Source organism: Medicago sativa, chromosome 8, assembly GCF_051527215.1.
Source record: "Medicago sativa cultivar Bolivia chromosome 8, Bolivia_mono, whole genome shotgun sequence".
NCBI lineage: Eukaryota > Viridiplantae > Streptophyta > Magnoliopsida > Fabales > Fabaceae > Medicago > Medicago sativa.
This window is the reverse complement of record NC_140756.1, coordinates 35,608,637-35,623,944: the sequence shown is the minus strand read 5'-3', so window position 1 is coordinate 35,623,944 and position 15,308 is coordinate 35,608,637. Positions and strand designations below refer to the sequence as shown.

General features: G+C 35.8%; 1 protein-coding gene and 1 long non-coding RNA gene across 2 annotated transcripts; one reads left to right on the top strand and one right to left on the bottom strand.

Annotated features, from left to right (window-relative positions):
- Window positions 1-239: 239 nt before the first annotated feature.
- Window positions 240-947, bottom strand: LOC146898792 (uncharacterized). Its single transcript, XM_085736616.1, has 2 exons — window positions 714-947; window positions 240-641 (listed from the first exon to the last, which is right to left on the bottom strand). The coding sequence occupies exons 1-2, from the start codon at window positions 945-947 to the stop codon at window positions 240-242; spliced, it is 636 nt and encodes a 211-aa protein (XP_085592742.1).
- A 3,226-nt stretch (window positions 948-4,173) lies between these two features.
- Window positions 4,174-6,218, top strand: LOC146898791 (uncharacterized). The gene is made up of 2 exons (XR_015022506.1): window positions 4,174-5,611; window positions 5,738-6,218. It is a non-coding gene; the product is annotated as an uncharacterized LOC146898791 (long non-coding RNA).
- The last annotated feature ends 9,090 nt before the right edge of the window (window positions 6,219-15,308 follow it).

Genomic DNA, 15,308 nt, shown 5'->3' with positions numbered 1-15,308 from the left:
TTCATCGGTTTCTTGCATTGAGACCCAATATGACCTTCTTCATTGCAATTGAAGCAAACAATATCCTCATGCTTACACTCTGTGAGTGTATGTCCCTTCTTGCCACAACGAAAGCACCGTTTTATATCCTTAGTACAAACATTACTCTTATGGCCTTTTTCACCACAAGAGAAACAAACAACCTCAGCAACAACATCCTTCTTATACGGCCTCCTCTCATCATTAACTCTCTGCTTCCCTTAATTAGCAGGAGCACTGTAAGGCTTCGGACGACTCTGCTGTCCTTTACCCCTCTTGTCATTCACAATCTTATAATGAGCTTTCGTATCCTCCTCGTAGATTCTACAGCTACTCACCAACTCAGAAAAGTTACGGATCTTCTGGTAACCAATGGCCCGCTTGATGTCAGCACGCAAGCCATTCTCAAACTTGATACATTTCGAGAACTCAGCAGACTCAGCAGTGTAGTGCGGATAAAACTTAGCCAGCTCCACAAACTTTGCAGCATACTCACTCACAGACATGTTATCTTGCTTCAACTCTAAAAATGCAATCTCTTTCTTCCCGCGGACATCCTCGGGAAAGTATCTGTTTAGGAACTCCCTCCTAAAAATAACCCAAGTAACAACTGCACCATCTTGCTCCAAATTAGGTAGGTGACTCACCCACCAGTCATCAGCTTCCTCAGCTAGCATATGCGTACCAAAACGCACCTTCTGATCCTCCGTACATTGCATAACACGGAAGACTCTCTCAATCTCTTTGAGCCACGTCTGAGCTCCATCGGGGTCATACCTTCCTTTGAAAGTAGGGGGATGATTTCTCAAGAAGGTCTCCAACATCCTCACTTCAGCATTAGCACCAGCATTCACATTAGGCTGTTGCCCCACAGCTTGAGCCACAGCTTCCAACGCAGCAGCAATAGCAGCATCATTTCTTCCAGCCATCCTAGTTCTCTTATAACAGATAAAATTGGCGGCCTCCAGTTCTCCTCCTCTTCTCTGCACAACACCCAACAATCAGAATAACATAATAATGGTATTCTAACTGTTAAACGACACTACTCGACTCAACTAATTGGCCGGACGGACCGACCTGCTCTGATACCAAATGTAACACCCCATCTTCCCAACATAAAAATTTCATTTAAATCAAAGTATTTAATTCATAAAAGGGATGTCACATACTACTTGATAATCATAAAATAGATAATAATAATTATCCTCCAAATTCAACATCATAAAATCTTAAACTTTGCAGCGGAAAATAGTTCAACATGATAAAGTCTTGGCACGCAGGCCTTATTAGAAAATCTCATAATTTAGTTCATAAAAGACACATAAGGAATAGAAAGTAAAAGCAATTCCCCATCCCGTTACATATCAGAGCACCTAAGGACACCGTGAGAGATAGTCACCCACGACTGCAACTAATCTTGATTATCTGCAAGTTACCCATACGAAGGGCAACATTTTCAAGAGAAGGGGTGAGATTCACAAACAACAATATTAAGCATATAATTCATCAATTATATTTAACAGCATAAACATCATTAATATATCATAATAACAATCTTATAAAATCATAGCATCATCATAAACAACTTCAAACTCAATCATCAATATCAGTTTCATAATCAACTTCATAAATTAATCTTAACAACTTGACGACTTCGACTCGACTATACAACTTTAATTTGACAATGCAACTCTTAACATCTTAAATCATCTTAAAACCTCTTGATATGCAAATGCATGTGGTACCATTCAGGGCATCAAGCCCTCAACATATATGAGCGTAAATAGGCTCTTCAACAAGTGAGCATAAAGCTGCCGGGCATCAAGCCCCCAACGTAATTTGAGCATAAAGCTGCCGGGCATCAAGCCCCCATCTTTAATGAGTATGCAATGGACTCAACTTCCTACAACTTAGACAAAATCATGAACACCTCTTATAATTCCATTATTATGGACAACTTCTTAAATCTTTACAACTTAGACCAACATATACAACTTTATGACATTAATTGTCAACAACAGCAAACAATAACATATGCAGCAAATAACATCTCTTATACATCATATAATCAATAAGAATAATTCAAATCAACTTAATTATCAAGAATAACCACATAAAGCATATTTATCAATATCACATCCTTAAACCACATATAGTTAAATAATACATTTCATTTACACATCTTAATATAATACATCAATATTCATCATCAATTAATTAATGAAGCAAGATAAAAATATCTTTTTAAAACTTTCATCATCTTATCATCAAATCCTCACTTTAAACCTTAATTCTCAATTCTCACAAACTAATCCTACATGTTAATTTTAATTTCAGAATTATAGACTTAAAATTACTGAATGTTAGTCTCACCCTTACCTTATGTGCTCGTTACTTCCTAGCAAAACTCAAACAACCTCATCGACGACTTGCAAGAGAAAGAGTTCAAAGCTTTACATCACACGAAAAATGGAAAGAAGCAACTAGACTTGAAAAACTATTTGATGAGTGACCGTTAAAAAAATATGTATGATTGAAATGAAATGGCCCTTAAAGAAACGTGAGGTACCAATATATATAGGATGAAAAGGCATTAGATATTTGTCCTACGTATATGCCAAAGTTGAATTGGTTTCTTATGAAAATGTTGCTATTAAATCTCTCACTCAAAGCCACAAAACATGGAGGGTAGATTGTACACGTTGCCAACACAATTCACAAAATAAGGAGATACATCTCATCAATAAAGTAAAACTACCCCATGAATTTAGTCACATTAAATAATTCCACAATTTAAGGAACATGTTTTTTTTTTTCCTTTCCTTCTTTCCCGTGACTTCATTCCTTTTCTAACTTTTCATTATACTATTCTTTCTTTATAAAATATAGTCTACTCATAACAGGTCTACTCACTTAACGATAAAATAATAATAAAAACGGTTACTTACCGGCTCACAACTAATTAAAAATATTACTACTCACTCAACTTAGTAAAATATCTAATTATTACCAAACCGAATTCTAATAATCCCAACCAAAAATACACACAAAGACAATTAATCACACATCAATTATTCAAATAAATCATACAAAAAGACACTAAACTCGATAAAATAAATACTTAATAAAATAGGGTGTTACAGACGGAGTCCTTCATCTCTGTGCATGTTGTTTTTTCGAAATTTTAATATGATTTGTTAAGTGGTTGTCATTAAATCCGTGTATTGTTTATGCAAATCTGAATTTGAATCTGAAATAAATGTATGGAAAAAGCTTAATAATAGCAAAGATCAAACTAATGACTCAAGAAACACAAAATCATCCTTTTGTTTCAATGCCTGGAACTTTGATACCCAAAGCTTGTTGTACGATGTTGATTCAATGAGTAATCATTTTGAACTTGTTCTACGATGTTGAACCAATTACTCATGAAAATGTTTATATTTTTAGTCAATGTTTGAATCGGTACAACCACACATTTGTGGTGTTTTATCAGAGAAGACTCGGTAATACTGGGGACCACAAAAAAGAGCAATATCAAAAATTAAAATCCAGATAATACTGGGGACCACAAAAAAGAGCAATATCAAAAATTAAAATCCAGAGCAGAAAAATATTTGACCGGCTATGGCCAGTAAATCAATGAGGTCCACCAATGGACCCCTAATATTGGGGACCATATTAGGGGCTCCCTAAAAGTTTTACAATTTATATAGTAACAATTCAATTCTTCGTGCCTCCAATCAATTCAAACCATTTTCAAGAATTTATTTATTCAAAAAAAAAATACTATCGACACTCCAGAAAAGAAAAAACAAAAGGACATTGGAATTATTTAAAATAGAAACTCAAGTATTCCCCTCTCCTTTTATTTTCTTTAATGGTTGTATTCTATTTCCTTGTTAGAATTGCAAAACACACCCACGACCTTATGAACAGTCACAAAACAACCTTACAGGTAAGTAATGACACAATCCACTACCCCTTATTCTTCAATCTATGGCAACAATAGAGAGCTTGCAATAAGAGAATTTGATATGAGAAATTCAATGGGTTCAACCCACAAAGGAGATTTGTTATTTGAAAAAAAAAATCACTTAAGATGGGCTTCTTCTCATGTTTTTATGGATCTTCGTCTGTTCTTCCTTCTGCTTCATTATGTTCTTTCTTCCCGCCTATTCTAACATTCAGCAGAGCTTATTTTTTCTCTACCACTCCATTATATTCTTCTCTGCAGATTCACATAAACTATATTTATTGGATTGAATCTACACGACTTGAGTTCTCATTACCATGAACCAAATATATGTCACGTACCACATTAAAGTTCTTTTTTTACGTTCTAATATCATGTACTGTTTTTTTTTTTATGTTCTTATGGTTTGTTTGTTTTTACGTCCTTATATGTTGAACCTTCTTTTTTTTTAAAAAAAAAACGTACGTTGAACTTTCTTGTTTTAACATTCTTTTATTTTTACCATTTTGTAGATCATAAACAACATAATAGTTGATGTTAGTGTTATAGAGATCAACAATAAAATAAGTTTTGATTTGAATGAAAGTCTAATATAAGATATTGCTTTAGAAAATGGTTGTTCATAAACAATTATTGAGCATTTTGAGCATGATTTAGTGAAGGACTTGTTAATAGTTGATAACATAGGAAGTTCTGAGAAAGAAAGCTTTGTTTCAAGTTTGAATATTGTAACAAATGAAGGTGATAAAGATGGGTCTAGTAATGAAACAAATTGTGTTTTCTTTGTTGGTCAAATTTTTCTTAGTGAAGAAGAAGCATTTGCCTTTTATAAGATATGCTTATCAACAAGGGTTCTCAATAAAAAAAAAAGGTAGATTCACAAACAAAAATGGGGTTATCAGCAGGTGTGGTTTTTTTTTTGCCATCGTGAAGGTAAAGCCTCCTTGAAAATCATGGAACAATCAAAAGAGCAGAAAAATAGAGAATCGTCAAAGTGTGATTGAAAAGCTCATCTACGAATTAAATTACAAAAGTCTCATGATATATTTCCAACTGAGTGGCTAGTTACAACGTTTGTTGTTGAACATAACCATGGTTTGCTAACCCAATCAGAAGTGCATTTTTTACCGGCTTATCCAACTATCTTAGAAGATGATCGTGAACGTATTTTCTTATTAAAAAAAGGTGGACTTTCAAATAGACAAATAATGTGTGTTATAAAACTAGAGAAAAATGTGAAGTATGGTTATCTTCCATTTATTGAAAGGGACATTCGCAATCTTTTTGTGAAAGCTAATGAAAAAGTTGAAAGAAGTGATGGCGTGGATCTTTTGAAGTATTGTGAGGATGCAAAAGAAACGTGCTCCAAAATTTCAATATGCATACACACTTGATGAAGAAAGAAGGTTAGAGCATATTTTTAGGTCCTCGACTTCTTGTTTTGATTGGTACCAAAAATATGGCAATCTTGTTGTATTTGATACTACATGCATGGTCAATTCTTATGAAATGTCATTTGGGATTTTTGTGGGTATGAATAATCATGGAAAGACCGTACTTTTTGGATGTGCACTCTAACCGAACAAAATTGTGTCTGCATTTTGTTGGCTAATGAAGGTAACTATTTCTTACGTCTTTTTTATTTAATTTTATCATTTGATTTATATGATCCTTTTTTTATATACATATAGTTCTCGTCTTTAATTAATAACGAAAATCTGAACGCTTTTAAATTTCCCTTAGACATTTATATCTTTGATGAAGAAGCCACTGAAGACTATATTAACTGATCAAGATCTATGGATGAAAGAAGCAATCTCAAAAGAGTTGTCATCAACAAAACACAGTTTCTACATATGGCACATGACTTTCAAGTTTAGTTGTTGGTTTAATGCTATACTTCGAGACATATGCAAAATGGTGTTATGATTTTTATGAGTTGTATGAGTTGGAGACACGTGAAGAATTTGAGCATCAATGGCCAAAAGTTGTTGCTAAGTACAATTTGCACTCAAATAAACATGTGAAAGGATTGTATGAAATCAAAAACTATTAGGCACTTGCTTATCTTAGTGATTATTGGTGGGATGACAACCACCGGAAGATCGGAGAGTATTAATGCATTCATTAAAAGATTCATCAATTCTCACACAATTTTAACCAACTTTGCAAAACATGTATGATGTATTTTTCATTATATTAGTACCCATTATTTTAAAAGGTATGATGCATTAGTGTTTATTTATAAACTTGTGTATGAATTTATTTAAATTAATTTTAGGTTGATGTAGTAATTGATAATATTAAGCAAAAAGAAGAGCACGATATAATGTTAGAGAAGTGCAAAGGATCAAATATGAAGTTGATGTCGCCTTTACAAGAGCAAGCTCATAGTGTTCTCACTCGTTTTTCTTTTCAAAAGTTTCAAGAGGAGTTTGAATGGTCCGCTCAATATTCAATTGATCATGAAAATGGTAATGTGTTTGTGTTTTAGTATTATAAAGAGGTTAATAGTAGGAAACATGTAGTCTTTTGGGATGGTGAGGTAGATACATGTAGTTGTAAGCTCTTTGAATTTTGGGGGATATTGTGTCGTCACATTCTTAGTATTTTTCTTCATAAAGATTGTCATGAAATCCCTTCTAATTACTTGCCATCACAGTGGTTGCTTCAAGCATCATTTGATGATAACGAAGTGGAGTCACAAGTTAATGTTATTATTGATGAGCAAGTAACAAGTAGTAACAATGAAGTTCATTCACAACATGTTGTTCATTGTCCTCCAAAATCCAAACCTAAAGGTCGTCCTCAACGACGACGACTTAAAGGTGGAAAAGAGCTATCACATAACATGAATACTTGTGGATTATGCAAAGGTGAAGGACATAACATTGTCACATGTCCTCTAAAGAAAAGAAGAAAGCAAACAAGAAAAAGAATATTTGTGAAAATAAAAAGAGTGAAACAATTAGGATTTATACAGGGAAAAGAATTTGTGGGAAGAAAAATACGTGTTTATAAGAAAATAATCACAGGAAAATAAGTGGGACCCAATTTAAAACAAAGAAAGAGAAAAAAGCAATCTCAACGGGAAGGGAATTAACAGACGCGCGTGGGTATTTGACATAGATAAACATGCAGTGAATACAACTTTTTTTATTTTAATTACTTTGACGGATTTCTCACTTCTATCAATATAAAATAGGTGGGACCCATTAATTTATTGTTCTTTATCCAGTGCTCCAGGGGCACTCGTTAACAACACCCTATATCATATTGCTTGTTTTTATATGTAAAATATTATTATTTATTTAAAAATAAAATTTAATAAGGAAGTTTAAATTTTGTTTAATTTGTTTAGATGGAATAATTCTTTATTAGACTTACTTACTTCTCGACCGAACTTTAGATTATCATGATTCATTTTCCTTAAAAATTGAAGGGTTGATACCAAAAAATATCAATTATTATGTGAATCAAGAGATTGTCGAAGTTCAAATTCAACTAATCGATTAAAGGCTCTTTATGTATTGGTATGTTTAGAATGGTTGATTACATTTACCAGGTATGAATATGTGCTAGTGTGCAACCCTTAGGGATGCACGAGTGAACTTTTTCCTTTTCTTTTTCCTCTAAAAAATAAATAAATAAAGTAAAAACTAAAGAATCTTACACTTCCCTAACTCCTGATCTTTGGGTATTGGCTCCACTTTAACAAAATCACTCCAATAAGGATGTTTCTCCCATACAGTTGACATTTCTTCAATTGGAACTCCCTTGGTCTCTGGCAAAAGCTTGTAAATAAATGTTGTCATCACAACAACGAAAAAGGCGAAGAAGATAAATAATCCAAACTTCATGCAACAAACCATTGTAGTGAAAATTTGAGCAATGACAAAGATGCAAATCATGTTAATAGAGACATTGAATCTTTGAGTAGCAGAGCGAACTTCAGGTGGGAATATTTCACTAGGCACCAACCAATCAAGAGGACCGCTAAAGCCAATAGTCTTAAACAAAACAGGAGCATAGAATGTAATAACATTCATGTTAGTGAGTTGGTGGAATAATGGAATGACTATTGCTGTAACGTCCGTTTTAATTATTTACTTAATTTAATGAGGATTTATATATTTATATATATTTATATGATTTAAGAATTTAAATAGTTTGCATGATTTATAGATAAATTATGTGATTTTCTAGATTGACGTGAAGTATATTGATGTTGTGAAGTTGTTATGTTGGTGTGACTTATTTTATTATTAAATAAAATAAGATATGAGAAATAAAATAAAAATATTAAAAATTGGGCTGTGTTGTGAGATGAGCAATTAGTAGTGAGAAGCGTAATTAGGAGAGATAAATAGACAACAAAAGTTAGAAAACCGAATATGTATGTTTTTGGAGAAAAAGGGAGAAAAGTCAGAAAGAGAGAAGAACAAAGGGAGGCTATCGATTTCTGCTATTATCAGGTAAGGGTGAGACTAATTTTCAATATTATTAAGAGTATGATTCTATAGGATGAAGTTAGCATGATTAGATTAAGTTTTAGTGAGAATTAGGTTTAAGATCAATTTTGATGATTGAATCATGAACAGATGTTAGAATGATGCAAAATTAGTGTACAGACCTTAGATATTCCTTAAGATGATAATTAGATGCTATTTGAATGAAGGAATCATGAATATAGGTGAAAAGTTGTGATTTTTAGGTTTCTGGCCGTACTGACATTCATCGCTCGCATCTGCGAGCAAGAACACTCGCAACTGCGAGCTAGAACCCAGAGCTCGCAACTGCGAGCAAAACAACTCGCCATTGCGAGTAACCCGTAACGCTCGCATTTGCGAGCAAAGTAGCTCGCCATTGCGAGCAAGGTCTTAGGAGTTCCAGAAAACACGTTTTGCTCGCCATTGCGAGCAAAGTCACTCGCCACTGCGAGTTAGGCTGTTAGTTGCCCAAAATTGTCCCGATGCGATCCTTTCACACGTATAGTCTTGAGCTGACCTTAGAAGTAAGAATGACGGTGGTTTAGGATGTTTCCAGATGTTACAGAAGTCTATTTATATGACTGAAATGATTAGTAATGTTGCATGAATGATGTTATGATGTTTTATGATATTTATGTTGATGTAATCCATTCCTTAAATGATGTTGAGATATTCCAACACCGTTATATGTTGTAAATCTGTTGCTGTTCATTGCTGCTGACCTTTAAAGTCTTGAAATTGCATGAGTCGGTCTATGTTGCAAGAATTTAAGAAGTTGTCCATGATTATGAGTCGTATGAGTCGTTCATGATGTTGTCTAAGTTGTTGGAAGTTTGAGTTCATTGCATACTCATTAAAGTTGGGGGCTTTAGGCCCGCAGCCTTTGTGCTCATTAAAGTTGGGGGCTTTAGGCCCGGCAGCCTTTGTGCTCACACGTTGAAGAGCCTATTATGCTCATTTTGTTGTTGATTGGTACCACATGCATTTGCATAACAAGAAGTTTCATGATGTTTAAGTTGTCAAGTTGTTGTTGAGTTGATAGAGTTGCATGGTCAAAGATGAGTTGTGTCGTCAAGTTGAGTGTAAGTTGATTATGATTTGTGATGAAAATTAGTAACGGTATTGATGATTGTATTTGTTATGAAATGAAAAATATGCTAATTGTTAATCGTTGATATGATATTAATGTTTAAGCTGTTAAATGCATTTTATTGGATTATATGCTTAATGTATTGATTATGAAATCTCACCCCTTCTGCGTATATGTTGCCTCGACCGTGGGTAATGTGCAGGTAATAAAGATTAGAGGCGTTCATGAGTGGACTCTCAGTTGGTGTCTAGGTGCTCTGATACGTAACGGGATGGGGGCTTGCTTTTACTTCTATTCCTTACGTGTCTCTTTTATGAACTAATCTATGAGATTTTCCAATAAGGCCTGCGTGCCAAGACTTTTAAATGTTGAACTATTTTCCGCTGCAACAGTTTAAGATTTTCATGATGTTGAATTTGAAGGATAATTATTATTATCTGTTTTGAGATGTTAAAGTAGTGTGTGGCATTCCGTTATGAATTAAATACTCTGATTTTAAATGAAATTTTTATGTTGGGAAAACGGGGTGTTACAATTGGTATCAGAGCAGGTCGGTCTGTCCGGCCAAGTAGTGAGTCGAGTTGTGTCTTTAGCAGTTGGGATACCATTATTATGTTATTCTAATTATCTGCTATAAGAGGACTAGAATGGCTGGAAGAAATGATGCTGCGATTGCTGCTGCTTTGGAAGCTGTAGCCCAAGCTGTGGGACAACATCCAAATGCTGGTGCTGGTGCGAATGCGGATGTGAGAATGTTGGAGACCTTTCTGAGAAATCATCCTCCTACTTTCATAGGAAGGTACGACCCTGATGGAGCACAGACGTGGCTCAAGGAGGTTGAAAGAATTTTTAGAGTTATGCAATGTACTGAAGATCAAAAGGTGCGTTTTGGAACGCATATGCTGGCTGAGGAAGCTGATGACTGGTGGGTGAGCCTCCAACCTACCCTAGAGCAGGATGATGCAGTTATTACTTGGGCTGTGTTTAAGAGAGAGTTCCTAAACAGATATTTTCCTGAGGATGTTCGCGGAAGAAAAGAGATCAAGTTCCTTGAGTTGAAGCAAGGAAACATGTCGGTGACAGAGTATGCAGCAAAGTTTGTGGAGCTGGCTCAGTTCTATCCACACTACACTGGGGACAATGCTGAGTTCTCTAATTGTTTGAGAATGGTTTGCGTGCTGATATTAAGCGAGCCATTGGTTACCAACAGATCCGTGACTTTTCTGCTTTGGTGAGCAGATGCAGAATCTATGAAGATGACAGCAAAGCTCATTATAAGATTATGAGTGAGAAGAGGGGTAAGGGCCAACAAAGTCGCCCAAAGCCTTACAGTGCTCCTGCTGACAAAGGAAAAGGAAGATCTAATGATGAGAGGAGGTCAAATAAGAAGGATGCTGGTGCTGAGATTGTTTGTTACACTTGTGGCGAGAAAGGCCATAAGAGTAATGCTTGTACTAAGGATATTAAACGGTGCTTTCGTTGTGGCAGTAAAGGACATACACTTGCAGAGTGTAAGCATGGGGACATTGTGTGTTTTAACTGCAAAGAAGAGGGTCATATTGGGTCTCAGTGTACGAATCCGAAGAAGACTCAGACTAGAGGGAAGGTGTTTGCTTTGACTGGTACTCAGACTGAAAATGAGGATTGTTTGATCAGAGGTACTTGTTATATTAACAATACTCCTTTAGTTGCTATTATTGATACTGGTGCTACACATTGTTTTGTTGCTTTTGATTGTGCTTCTAAGTTGGGTCTTGCTGTGTCTGATATGAGTGGGAAAATGGTTGTCGAAACTCCAGCTAAGGGTTCGGTGACTACTTCTCTTGTTTGTTTACGATGTCCTTTGTCTATGTTTGATCGTGATTTTGAGATTGATTTAGTTTGTCTGTCTCTAAGTGGAATGGATGTAATTCTTGGTATGAACTGGTTAGAGTACAACCATGTTCTCATTAATTGTTTTAGTAAGTCGGTGCGTTTCTCTTCTGCTGAAGAGGAAAGTGGAGCAGAATTTTTGTCTACTAAGCAGCTGAAGCAATTAGAACGCGATGGGATCTTGATGTTTTCCTTGATGGCATCCTTATCTTTGGAGAATCAAGCAGTGATTGATAAGTTGCAAGTGGTGTGTGATTTTCCTGAAGTTTTCCCTGATGAAATTCCTGATGTACCACCAGAGAGAGAAGTTGAATTTTCTATTGATCTTGTTTCGGGAACGAAGCCTGTGTCTATGACACCTTACCGTATGTCAGCTTCTGAGTTGGCTGAGTTGAAGAAACAGTTGGAAGATTTGCTAGATAAGAAGTTCATAAGACCGAGTGTTTCACCTTGGGGAGCGCCGGTATTGTTGGTTAAGAAGAAAGATGGAAGTATGAGGTTGTGCATTGATTATCGACAACTGAATAAAGTAACTATAAAGAATAGATATCCACTTCCTAGAATTGATGATTTGATGGACCAGCTGGTGGGTGCACGTGTGTTCAGCAAGATTGATTTAAGGTATCATCAGATTAAAGTAAAAGATGAAGATATGCAGAAGACGGCCTTTAGGACGCGATATGGTCATTATGAATATAAGGTGATGCCTTTCGGTGTGAGTAATGCGCCTGGCGTGTTTATGGAGTATATGAATCGCATTTTCCATGCATTTTTGGATCGCTTTGTGGTTGTGTTCATCGATGATATTTTGATTTACTCTAAGACAGAAGAAGAACATGCAGAACATTTGAAAATCGTTTTGCAAGTGCTGAAGGAGAAGAAGTTGTATGCTAAATTGTCTAAGTGTGAATTCTGGTTGAACGAGGTAAGTTTTCTGGGACATGTTATTTCTGGTAGTGGTATTGCAGTCGATCCATCTAAAGTTGAAGCAGTATCACAATGGGAGACTCCTAAGTCAGTTACAGAGATTAGAAGCTTTTTGGGTTTGACAGGATACTACCGAAGATTTATAGAAGGATTTTCTAAGTTAGCACTTCCGTTAACACAGTTGACGTGTAAAGGTAAAACCTTTGTGTGGGATGTTCATTGTGAGAACAGTTTTAATGAATTGAAGAAGCGTTTGACGACGGCTCCAGTTTTGATTTTGCCAAAACCTGATGAACCTTTTGCGGTGTATTGTGATGCGTCCAAATTGGGCTTAGGCGGTGTGCTTATGCAAGATGGTAAAGTTGTTGCTTATGCATCAAGACAGTTGAGAACTCATGAACGAAACTATCCTACTCATGACCTTGAATTAGCTGCAGTCGTATTTGTCCTTAAGATTTGGAGACATTACTTGTATGGTTCGAGATTTGAGGTGTTTAGTGATCACAAGAGCTTGAAGTACTTGTTTGATCAGAAAGAATTGAATATGCGACAGCGGCGGTGGCTCGAATTGTTGAAGGATTATGACTTTAGTTTGAATTACCATCCGGGTAAAGCTAATGTTGTTGCGGATGCCTTAAGTAGGAAGAGTTTACATATGTCTGCTATGATGGTGAAGGAATTTGAATTGCTTGAACAGTTTAGAGATATGAGCTTAGTTTGTGAAATGTCGTCTCGGAGCGTTAAGTTAGGAATGCTGAAAATTGATAACGATTTCTTAAAAGATATTAAGGATGCGCAGAAAGCTGATGTTAAGTTTGTGGACTTGTTGGTTGCTAGTAATCAAACTGAAGATAGTGACTTTAAGGTCGATGATCAGGGTGTGTTGAGGTTTCGAGGTAGGATTTGTATTCCAGACAATGACGAGATAAAGAAGATGATTCTTGAAGAGAGTCATAGGAGTAGCTTAAGTATTCATCCTGGAGCTACAAAGATGTATCATGACTTAAAGAAGTTGTTTTGGTGGTCTGGATTGAAACGTGATGTAGCACAATTTGTGTACTCTTGTCTGATTTTTCAGAAGTCGAAGGTAGAGCATCAGAAACCTGCTGGATTGACGACACCGTTAAATGTACCAGAATGGAAATGGGATAGTATATCCATGGATTTTGTGACGAGTTTGTCGAATACTCCTAAGGGAAATGACGCCATTTGGGTGATTGTTGATAGATTGACGAAGTCGGCACATTTCCTTCCGATTAATATTAGTTTTCCTGTGGCTCAGTTGGCAGAGATTTATATTCGAGACATAGTGAAATTGCATGGTGTTCCTTCAAGCATCGTGTCAGATAGAGATCCAAGATTTACTTCTAGATTTTGGAAGAGTTTGCAAGAGGCTTTAGGCTCTAAGTTGAGATTGAGTTCGGCTTATCATCCTCAAACAGATGGTCAGTCGGAAAGAACAATTCAGTCACTCGAAGACTTGTTGAGAGTTTGTGTACTTGAGCAAGGTGGAACTTGGGATAGTCATCTTCCGTTGATAGAGTTCACTTATAATAACAGCTATCATTCAAGTATTGGGATGGCACCTTTCGAGGCTTTGTATGGTCGGAGGTGTAGGACTCCGTTGTGTTGGTTTGAGACAGGTGAAAGTGTGGTTCTAGGACCAGAAATTGTTCAACAGACTACTGAGAAGGTGAAAATGATTCAAGAGAAGATGAAAGCGTCGCAGAGTCGACAAAAGAGTTACCATGATAAGCGTAAGAAAGACCTTGAGTTTCAAGAGGGAGACCATGTGTTCTTGAGAGTTACCCCAACGACCGGTGTTGGTCGTGCATTGAAGTCAAAGAAGTTGACTCCAAAGTTTATTGGTCCTTATCAGATATCTGAGAGAATTGGCACGGTGGCTTATAGAGTTGGCTTACCACCGCATTTATCAAATTTGCATGATGTGTTCCATGTGTCTCAGTTGAGGAAGTATGTCCCAGACCCGTCCCATGTGATTCAGAGTGATGATGTGCAAGTTAGAGACAACCTTACGGTGGAGACCTTACCCTTGAGGATTGATGATCGCAAGATGAAGACGTTGAGAGGCAAGGAGATACCTCTAGTGAGAGTTGTTTGGAGTGGAACGACTGGTGAAAGCTTGACATGGGAGCTGGAGAGTAAGATGATGGAGTCTTACCCAGAGTTGTTTGCTTGAGATAAATTTTCGAGGACGAAAATTCTATAAGTTGGGGAGAGTTGTATCGCCCGTTTTAATTATTTACTTAATTTAATGAGGATTTATATATTTATATATATTTATATGATTTAAGAATTTAAATAGTTTGCATGATTTATAGATAAATTATGTGATTTTCTAGATTGACGTGAAGTATATTGATGTTGTGAAGTTGTTATGTTGGTGTGACTTATTTTATTATTAAATAAAATAAGATATGAGAAATAAAATAAAAATATTAAAAATTGGACTGTGTAGTGAGAAGAGTAATTAGGAGAGATAAATAGACAACAAAAGTTAGAAAACAGAATACGTACGTTTTTGGAGAAAAAGGGAGAAAAGTCAGAAAGAGAGAAGAACAAAGGGAGGCTATCGATTTCTGCTATTATCAGGTAAGGGTGAGACTAATTTTCAATATTATTAAGAGTATGATTCTATAGGATGAAGTTAGCATGATTAGATTAAGTTTTAGTGAGAATTAGGTTTAAGATCAATTTTGATGATTGAATCATGAACAGATGTTAGAATGATGCAAAATTAGTGTACAGACCTTAGATATTCCTTAAGATGATAATTAGATGCTATTTGGATGAAGGAATCATGAATATAGGTGAAAAGTTGTGATTTTTAGGTTTCTGGTCGTACTGACATTCATCGCTCGCATCTGCGAGCAAGAACACTCGCAACTGCGAGCTAGAACCCAGAGCTCGCAAC